The sequence below is a fragment of the Arachis hypogaea genome, chromosome 7, assembly GCF_003086295.3.
Source record: "Arachis hypogaea cultivar Tifrunner chromosome 7, arahy.Tifrunner.gnm2.J5K5, whole genome shotgun sequence".
NCBI classification, from domain to species: Eukaryota; Viridiplantae; Streptophyta; class Magnoliopsida; order Fabales; family Fabaceae; genus Arachis; species Arachis hypogaea.
Genome location: NC_092042.1, coordinates 4,939,130 through 4,950,055, shown reverse-complemented (window position 1 = coordinate 4,950,055; position 10,926 = coordinate 4,939,130). Strand labels below are relative to the sequence as shown.

General features: G+C 29.7%; 1 protein-coding gene across 1 annotated transcript; it reads right to left on the bottom strand.

The window, feature by feature from the left end:
* Nucleotides 1–286: 286 nt before the first annotated feature.
* LOC112702136 (cysteine proteinase inhibitor) lies at nt 287–1,329 on the bottom strand. The gene is made up of 2 exons (XM_025753053.2): nt 1,126–1,329; nt 287–816 (listed from the first exon to the last, which is right to left on the bottom strand). Exons 1-2 carry the CDS (start codon nt 1,225–1,227, stop codon nt 583–585), a joined length of 336 nt encoding a protein of 111 aa, XP_025608838.1. The 5' UTR covers nt 1,228–1,329; the 3' UTR covers nt 287–582.
* Nucleotides 1,330–10,926: the final 9,597 nt, after the last annotated feature.

The following is a 10,926-nucleotide window of genomic DNA, read 5'->3' as shown; positions in this document are numbered from 1 at the left end:
TTTAGTAAAAAAAATTAGTAAAATTTATTATTTTTTATTAGCAATTAATTAATAATGTTTAAAAAAATGAATTAAAAATATATTATGGAATTAAAAAACTAAAAAATCAGACTAATAATTAAAATATTAGCAAAAAATAACAAATTCTATTGGTAGTTTAGTTTTATTTTCTTTACACTATAGTAATTTAGTTAGCTGTTTTAAGGTCATAAAGAAACTCAAATAGAAAAGTTTACGTTGTAAAGCATGCAATAATGCGAGTCAGCAAGTAAATGTCACCCTACTCTCAATTATAACTTCCATCATTCAATAAGTAATTTTTAATTTTTTATACATTCTATTCATAATGAAAAATGCTATTTGTTCACTAAAATTAGTCACTAAAATCAGTCACTAATGTATTTGTGTATAAATACATGTGTGATTTAATTCATTTTCAATGTGTATTTGTATTCCAACATGCTATACTAGTGGCTGACTTTAGTAACTGATTTTGGTGTATAATAGATTACACCCATTTATAGTATTTCAGAGCTAGCTACATTTATTCCATACATATATTAGTGAAAATTAAATACATAGCTAGATAAGTGCTCTAGACACCGAAGCAGCATTATCATTTTCGTTATCATCATCAGTAACAAGCTTGAACTCTTGCAGCTCCTTGAAGTTCAACCATGGCTTCACCAACACTTTGGCTTCATAAACTTGTTTCTTCTCATCACCATCTTTTGCCACCATAGTTATTTCATATATGCTTCCAGCAACTACTTGCTCCTTTGCACTTATCACCCTCACAAGCTCCAAGCTTGAATTCTGCAGCATAAATTAGAAATTATAAACATATTATTCAAATACAAAAATATTAATCACTTATATTTTCTCAGTTCATTTGAACTAAAAATAATACTTCAAATCATACAAGTATTAATTCTTAAATAAGAATCTCCCTTATTATTACACATAGACAATAATCCAATTTTGAATAATAACCCCACTAACATACTAACATAAAGCACAAGACTTTAATTAAGTGACAAAAATAACCCAAATTAAAATGAATTATATATTTTATCTGAAAAAAAATTAGAAATATAGAAGTAGAAGACGAAGAAGAAGAAGAACCGATTTTTTATTATGTTCTTCAAGAGCAAAGCGAGCAAGGTTCTGGATCTCAATGCTGTTCTGGCTTCCTTCAACCACACGATTGCCACCTAGTGTAGCCATTTTCTCTTATCTCTGATTTCTTTTCTTTTTTCTTCACCCTTTATAATTTGTTAGTTGTTACATGAATTGTAATCTTGGTTTGTTAAATATCTATGTCCCTTTTGAGTGGTTAATAATGGCACCCTCCAAGCATATCTAAATACTAATATCTAAATCTCATGTTATTATCCGCACGTGTTTTTATTGGTGCATAGTCTTACAATGATTTGATAGAAAGGATTAATACTTGTAATTTACAATTCCATTCATAAAAGTACTTGAAGTTAAGAGTTAACAATAATTAGAAAATCTCACCTTCATCCTTAGATAACACCAAATTTGTCCCACATCAGGTAATAAAAAAGTTTTATAAATATTTTTAATGTCTAAGAGAGTTTTTTCAGTCCGCCGAGTTGAGTAACGCCAACTTGTGACTCAAGTGAGGGCACCAAGGTGATGGAACATGGTTTAGGCTACGCTTGGTGGGATTAGAAGCTTGCACCAAGCTAGCTTGCCCGCTCCAAGTTGAGAGTTGGGCCATGGCTCCCGAGCGAAGGCTCGAGTGTCCTGGCTCGTAGGCTAGAGGGCACCGCGTCAGGCTGGTTTAACAGAGCAGCGAATACCTCTGGCTCCCAACAGTGGAGGGATCACAAGCTGCTGCACCACTAATCGACAATGCTGGGTGTGCCTAACCATTGAACCATCAACTTTTGTTTTATTCAATTTTTTGTTATACACTGCAATCACACATTACTATATAATTTACACATACTATTCTATATCAATACTGTTACTTGTATTTTTTTATTTGTTGATTACTTTATCAGCATTTACATATGCAATTAATCCTAGGACAAATGCTACAGACAAACCCCCACAATTGAAAATGAAGTCCTGCAAATAAGCTTCTCAAAATTAGTGGAGAGTCAGTATTTGAAATAAACGTTACTGGAGCAATAGGGACAAAATTAAGGCGAAAAGGATTTGCAGAGAGGAAAGTCGAGATGAAGTTGATAACAGAGAGGAAAATATAGAATCAAGTTTGATATGATCATTACCTCATAATGGTCGTCATTATTATGCGTTATAACTCGGCTCCATGACCATTAAGCAATATATGATGTACCTCGTTATCTTCCGTTACTATTCGGAATTATAAGCAATAACTCGGCGACAATAACGTCTTCATCATGACCGATGCTCCAACGACAAAATAAGATCGGTTACGTTAAGCGGTAAAACCAAGAACATAACGGACAAATAACTCGTCATATATAAAAGGGAAGTAGACTATTTCTAAAGCACCAAGTTTTTCCTGAGAAAACTAGAATACGCACTGACTTAAGCTTCGGAGTGCCTTTGCAGGTACACTCCCCTCTCTTTACACTGCTCGTGCTCTCACATTCACGACGAACATAAGGAACTCGGATACCAAGAGACGGACGTTCAACTTTGCAGCAGATAGCTCGGCTAATCTCGAGGAGTTGAGGCCGATCTATTTCCCAGGCAAGATCAAAGTTAATTATTGACTTTTTTTTTTCCTTTTCAATTACCAGAGAGACCTATAAACCAATATAACAGAGAATCAACAAAATGAAATAGAGTGAAGGTGGTGGGAGTGATAGGAACGCCAATGTGAGTGGATGACGATGCAGTGCGATAGAAAATAATTTCAACAAAGAAGGATCAGATTCAGAATGGTGAAATAAAAAATTGAAAGCAATTCTGAATTAAGGAGATTTACCTGTCAAGACAAGGAACAGTGGTGGCACCTGACTGAGTAAAAGAAAACCAGTGGTGGCAGCGGAAGAGGTCACGGGTTTGCAGCGACGGAGGGAGAATCCACGGAGGACTTGCGAGGGAAGTTAGAGTCACCGCCGAGAAGAGGGTTAGGGGTTTATGGTGGGAGTAAAGTCCCACATCGGACATCTATCTTAGAAAAAAGTCGCACACCGGGCATATTTATTAAAGGAGACAAATTTATATATATTATGGGAACAAAATAACTTGCTGAGCTTGGTAACGCGAGCTTGTGGCCTAAGTAGGAGCATTATTGGTTGGATGTGGGCTTGAATGGGTTTCCGTGTTGGACTTGTCTCTCTAAGCATAGAGTTGGGCCTCGTCGCTGGGGCGAAGGCCCACGTGGCAACGCATGAGACTGTACTCATACAGCAGCGAGCATGCTCGATTCATGACAATAGAGGAGATAACAAAATACTGCGTCCTCAGCCCACGAGGCCATGTGGGCCTTTCTAACCATCGTTTTTTTTTTTTAAAAAGAAATACTTTACACAACTTTTTAGTTTTTAACAACAATTAAAAAAAAATTCTCCTATATATATCTTTCTTTGCACAACTATTACGTAATCTTTTCTATTCATAATTTTTCTTTAATTCTCCATTCATATATTATTTTTTGTCCAACTATTACGTAATTTTTTTGAAAAAAAAAATTTATCATCATAAATTTCACGCTAAAAATTTATAACTGATCAATTTAATCCTTATAACTTTTAATATTATAATCAAATTTTTTTAACAATTAAAAAAATTATCAATTCATATATTTTTTTGTACATACTTTGCACAAATTTTTTAACAATTAAAAAAAATTCTTCTTTCATATATTTTTCTTTACATAACTAGTACATAATCTTTTCTATTCATAATTTTTTTTTAATTCTCCGTTCATATATTTTTTTGCACAACTATTACATAATTTTTTTATTTTTTTGCACAACTATTACATAATTTTTTTATTCCTAATTTTTTTGGAAAACAAATTTAGCATTAAATAAAAACTAAATTTCACATTAAAAATTTATAGCTGATCAATTTAATCCTTATAACTTTTAATATTATAATCGAATTTTTTTAACAATTAAAAAAATTATCCGTTCATATATTTTTCTTTGTACAACTATTACATAATCAATTTCTATTACAAGTTGAGAGTTGAGTCTTGGAACTTGATTCTATTTTAAAAAATATTATGTATGAAATAATTAAATTTGTTAATATTTATTGATTAATTACAATAAAATTTGTCAATAATTATAATATTCTATATCATATCCTTTTAATAATTATCCTTTTTTTTCTATATCTCTATAAATATTATATATTTTTAAATAATTTTTTAATTTTTCTTTATAATGTTTTGAATATATTGTATATTTTTTATTTCTGTTTATTAAATTTATCTAAATATTTAGAGAACTAATTGTTAATTTTTTAATAATATATTATTATTTTCTACTACTTAAATTAATATATTCTACTACCCAAGTTATTAATATTATTATTATTAATAATTTGATAACATTTAATAAATACATATAAATCTGCTTTAAAATATTTTAGTTCATTTTTTCTTATAAACATTGAGTTATTTGTTTATTGCATGCTACACCTTTTCTTTATTAAATATAAATACTTTGTGAATTTCTTTATTTTATAGATTGTTTGGTATTAGTATAAATAACAAAAAATATAAGAAGTTATTTAATATAAAGTAAACATATTATGAATAACTTATTTTAAAAACATATTTGCTTTAGGAAATGAGGCGGCGCCAGCTAAGCGCGCTTCATGATTTTTTAAGAGTAACTTATTGTTGCGCTCAGCAATAAGAAGACAAGAAATTAGTTCAAAATATTTTTAAATTTTTTTTCTCGATACTGCTGCTGCAGGAGCACATTCGAGACATGGAAGGTCGAGAAAGTTTTCTCTAACATATCGGGCTTGAGGAAGTATGACATGATTGTACATTTTTTCAAGGTCTTTCCACAGATCTGCATGATCTTTTAATGTGAAATATTCATTTTTCAATCTTACGTCAAGATGACGACGAAGGAAAATCATGACTTTGGCTTTATCCTTCTTGGATGTATTATTTTCAGCCTTAATGGTATTTCCAATATCCATTGAATTAAGATGGATTTTAGCATCTAGTATCCATGATAAATAATTATTCCTAGATATATCAAGAACATTAAATTCAAGATGAGAGAGTTTTGACATAATGAAAATTTGTTACTTGAGTCTTCCTAAAATTTGATCAGAGTCTCGTGCTGATAACGTGTTGTGAAATAAATAAATAAAGAAGATAAAATAAAAAAGTGTAAACAGAAGATTCTAGTATTAATATTTACTAATATAATTATCTCACTATAATAATAGAAGTAACTTATCTATTCACTAGTATTATATATATTGCAACTTAAGAACTTAAAAAGAGAGAAATAGAGAATTGTATTTAAAAGGAGGAAGAGTATTTTATTGTTTCTGTGTGTAATCAACTGGAGGTTTAACCTCCGATTTATACATGTACAAGAGTCCTCTTTTTCCTCTTTCATTAGATGTAATTTTTTTGGTAATATGGCACTTCACTATAGGAAAGTTAAGCTATCTAAGTCATACGTGGTCAATGATCATCCATATTGTAACATTCTAAAGTTTTTATTAAAAAAATTTAGTTAAAAAAAAGTGATGGTTTATGAGCACGATATACCAAGCCATATAGGTCAAGGGTGCAGCAACCTGTTAACCCTTTGTCCTCTAGCCTACACCCAAGTTTCGAGGCCCAACTCTCAACTTGGAGAGGACAGGACAACATATTGCAAATCCATTTAGCCCAACCAAAAATATCCAAGCCCATGTTCCATTACAATAATGCCCTCACTCAGGTCACAAGCTTGTGTTATCAAGTTCGGAAAATGTTACGCCTTCTCATAAGTTTTATAAACCCGTGCACTTTAATATATATGACCGAGGTGAGACTTGTCAAGAGAAGAACTTAGAACAATGTTATAAATATTTGAATAAAAAATTTGATCTCTAAAATATATTTTTTAAAATATATATATCTAATTCTTTTCGTCTCATTTTTAAATCTGTTAGAGGCTTATTTGTTGTTAATATTTTTTGTAATTTTTTTGTCAACAATAATATAAATTTTTTAGTACCATTTTAGTAGTTTATTTTAGATAATTATAAAACTCGACCTAATTATTGAAATTAAAAGTTATAAGGAAGCTTATTTGTTGTTAACATTTTATGTGAATTTTTTTGTCAATGATATAAACTTTGGGGTACCATTTTACTAGTTTATTTTAGATAATTATAAAATTTGACTTAATTAATAAATTTTAAAAGTTATAAGGATTAAATTGATTAGCTTTAAATTTTATTAGTGTAGAATTTAATTTTTTATTTGATTTTAATATTTTGTTTTCTAAAAAAAATATGAATAAAAAATATTATTTAATGATTGTGCAAAAGAAAATATATGAACGGAGGAGTTTTTTTTTAATTGTTGTTAAAAAAATTCAATTGTGAAAAAAAATATGAAAGGCCCACTAGGTCGTGCAGGCTGAAGTAGTGGCCTATTATGACAATAAAGAGGAATAACAGGTCACTGTTCCAGCCCACACGGTCTAATGGGCCTTTTATATTTTTTTATAGTTGAATTTTTTTTAATAACAACTAAAAAAAATCTTCCGTTCATATATTTTCTTTTGTACAACCATTAAATAATCTTTTCTATTCATATTTTTTTGAAAAACAAAATTTAAAGTCAAATAAAAATTAAATTCTACACTGATCAAATTTATAGCTAATCAATTTAATTCTTATAACTTTTAAAATTCATTAATTAAGTCGAATTTTATAATTATCTAGAATAAACTAGTAAAATGGTACCCTAAAATTTATACCGTTGACAAAAAATCTATAAAAAAATATTAACAACAAATAAGCCTCCTTATAACTTTTAAATTTCATTAATTAGGTCGAGTTTTATAATTATCTAAAATAAACTACTAAAATGGTACTCGAAAATTTATATTGTTGATAAAAGAATTCACAAAAAATATTAACAACAAATAAGCCTTTAAAAGATTTAAAAATGAGATGAAAAGAATTAGATACATATTTTTTAAAAATAAATTTTAGAGATCAAATTTTTTATTCAAATATTTATAACATTGTTCTAAGTTTTTCGTTTGACAAGTCTCACCTCAGTCATATATATTAGAGCATACGGGTTTATAAAACTTATGAGAAGGTGTAATATTTTTCAAACTTGATAACGCGAGCTTGTGACCTGAGTGGGGCATTATTATAATGGAACATGGGCTTGGATATTCTTGGTTGGGTTGAATGGTTTTATGTTGTTCTATCCTCTCCAAGTTAAGAGTTGGGCTTCGAGACTTGGGTGTAGGCTAGAGGGCAAAGGGTTAACATGTTGCTCCACCCTCGACTCACATGACCTGGTATGTCTTGCTCATAAACTATTATTTTTTTTAATTAATTTAAAAAAAAACTTTAGATGTATATTATAGTTGAATTTTTTTAACAATTAAACAATCTTTTTCATTTATATATTCTCTTTTGCACAACTATTAAACGATGGAATACTTTTTTTAACAACTGTTCAATAATTTTTTTCATCTGTAATTTTTTTAAAAAAAGACTTTAGAATCAAATTAAACAAAAATTAAATTAAATTTAATCAATCTAATCCTTAAAATTTTTAAAATTGATTAATTAGGTCGAATTTTATAATTATCTACTTTGACATTATTAATGAAATGACAATAACAACGTCGTGCCAATATGGTCCAATAGCTTTTGAATTTTCTTCACCATCATATATCGATAATCTTTATTTTAATTGTTACTCAATAATTAATTTAATCATGAGTTTGATAATATGGTAAATTAACTTAGTCTCTTATGTAGATTATCTCTTTGACGAAATTAGTAAAATCCTAAAATATTAAATAGCCTAAAGTGTCACATACTGTAAAATAAAACTGAATTAATCAGCAAATAAAAATTTAAGAACCAAATTGATTTGATCTCAAATCATACATTTACTTTTATCCTATAAATGATATGGAAAACAATTTTTGGATTAAAACATGTGTTTACATGTTTATAAACCCTTTAAATATGTTTATGAAACTCCATTTTGTAGTTTACACTATATCTAAAACCAAGCATACATCCATTTTGCATCTCTAATCTGTGTGTGAATTGGGATCAAATTTTGTGGTTTGATGTAGATAGAGATTATTCAATTGTTTCTTTTTCAAGAAAAAAAAATCATGAGATAACATTCAAATAGATAAAATTGCTTTATCTATTATACTCTAGCTAGAGTATCACGTATATTACTTATTTTATACCTTATCTTTATTTTATGAGGATCTGCCAACTTTTTCTAGGATGATGATTATGTCTAAATCTGCACAATGACGGGTCTCACTTGCCTTTCACCGTTTATGTTTATCCATGAATCATTCCAAAGAGAATATGCCAAACTATATTGGATTTCCATTGTGAAATCTTCATAGCAAGATAAAATTCTATTAACAGACAACCACATGTAAATTTTTATTTTATAATATACTATTATTATCAAAAAGTTGTTTTGTGGTTCATAGTCCTAAAACCAAGTGAGAATAAGTAGTTTAACTATCTTGCAAGAGCTTGGAGAATTAAATGGACAATCATAAAAGAAATCACTCATCTTTTTTAAAACATAGCTAGTGAATATTATAAAGAAAGTTGAATAATGTTGAGTCCTATGTTTCTGAAGAAATTTGTAGAGTTTGAAAAAGGATTTTGATTAATCAAAAAAAAAAAAGAATCAACTTTAACTGATATATTCTTAGGCACGATTATACATAACATAAAAATCATACTCGAAAATAAATAACGTCGCACCAATTTCTGTCGGTGAGGGAGCATCTAGTTTAGGTACTAATCAGTACCCCCTCCTCCCACTTCTCTAGTCTGGACTTGGATGCCATGGCACTTCAGGAAGATCCCTCCGTACTTGTTGACTTCAGGGCAAGAGATTCGCAAAATGTAAGAGGTGTATCTGAATTTCAGATCGGCCAACAGTTTTAGGATAAGGAAGAAGTCGTGCTTAGCGTGAAGACCTATAGCATTCGCTGCGGAGTTGAGTACAAGGTATTGGAGTCGGATCACCGCAAGTACTACGGCAAGTGCAAGAAGTTCGGGAGTGGGTGCGTATGGCTAATCCGAGTCAACCTCCGCCAGCGCAAGGAAATTTGCGAGGTAAAACAGTACAATGGTCCTCACACTTGTCTAGCCACGTCGATCTCTAGTGACCATGGAAATCTTGATTATCATGTCATATCGGCCTTCATTAGGCCCCTGATCAGAGCTGATGTTGTCACATCGATCAAGGTACTGCAGAATATCACGGAGGCACACTTCGAGTTCAGACCGACGTATAGGAGGATTTGGATGGCCAAACAGAAAGTTGTGACACAAATTTACAGAGACTGGAATGATTCGTAAATTTTTAATTTTTTTTGCTAATTAATTCAGTTCCATTTTACAGTATGTGACACTTCAGGCTATTTAGTATTTTAGTATTTTACAAATTTCGTCAAATAGATAATCTACATAAGAGACTAAGTTAATTTACCATAAAACTCATGACTAAATTAATTATTGAGTATTAATTAAAATAAAGTTTATCGATATATGTTGGTGAAGAAAATACAAAAGCTATTGGACCATATTAGCACGATGTTGTTATTGTCATTTTATCAACAATGTAAAAGTAAATAATTATAAAACTCGACCTAATTAATCAATTTTAAAAATTTTAAGGATTAAATTGATTAGCTAGATAATTTATTAGTGTTAAATTTAATTTTTGTTTGATTCTAAAGTATTTTTCAAGGATGAAAAAAATTATTGAGCTGTTGGTAAAAAAAGTATTCCATCGTTTAATAGTTGTGCAAAAAATATATATGAACGAAAAGAATTGTTTAATTGTTAAAAAAATTTAACTGTAATCTACCTCTAAAGTTTTTATTAAAAAAAATTAGTTAAAAAAAGTGATGTTTTATGAGCAAGACATACCAGGCCATGTAGGTCGAGGATGCAACAGTCTATTAACCCTAAAAAATTATAAAATAAACTACTAAAATGGTACTCGAAAATTTATATTATTGTTGTCAAAAAAATTACAAAAACTATTAACAACAAATAAGTCTCTAAAAGATTTAAAAATGAGACGAAAAGAATCAGATATATATATATTTTAAAAAATATATTTTAGAGATCAAATTTTTTATTCAAATATTTATAACATTGTTCTAAATTCTTCGCTTGACAAGTCTCATATCGGTCATATATATTAGAGTACACGGATTTATAAAACTTATGAGAAGGTGTAACATTTTTCGAACTTGATAACGCGAGCTTGTGACTTGAGTGGGGGCATTATTGTAATGGAACATCGGATTGGATATTCTTGGTTGGGTTAAATGGATTTGCAATATGCTGTCCTGTCCTCTCCAAGTTGAGAGTTGGGCCTCGGGACTTGGGCGTAGGCTAGAGGGCAAAGGGTTAACAGGTTGCTGCACCCTTAGCCCACATGGCCTGGTATGTCTTACTCATAAACTATCACTTTTTTTTAACTAAATTTTTGTAATAAAAACTTTAGAATGTTACAATATGGATGACCATTGACCACGTATGACTTGGATGGCTTAACTTTTCTATAGTGAAGTGCCATATTACCAAAAAAATTACATCTAATAAAAGAGGAAAAAGAGAAATTTTGTACATGCAGAGGTTAAGCCTCCAGTTGATTACACACAGCAACAATAAAATACTCTTCCTCCTTTTGTATACAATTCTCTATTTGTCTCTTTTAAGATTTTAAGT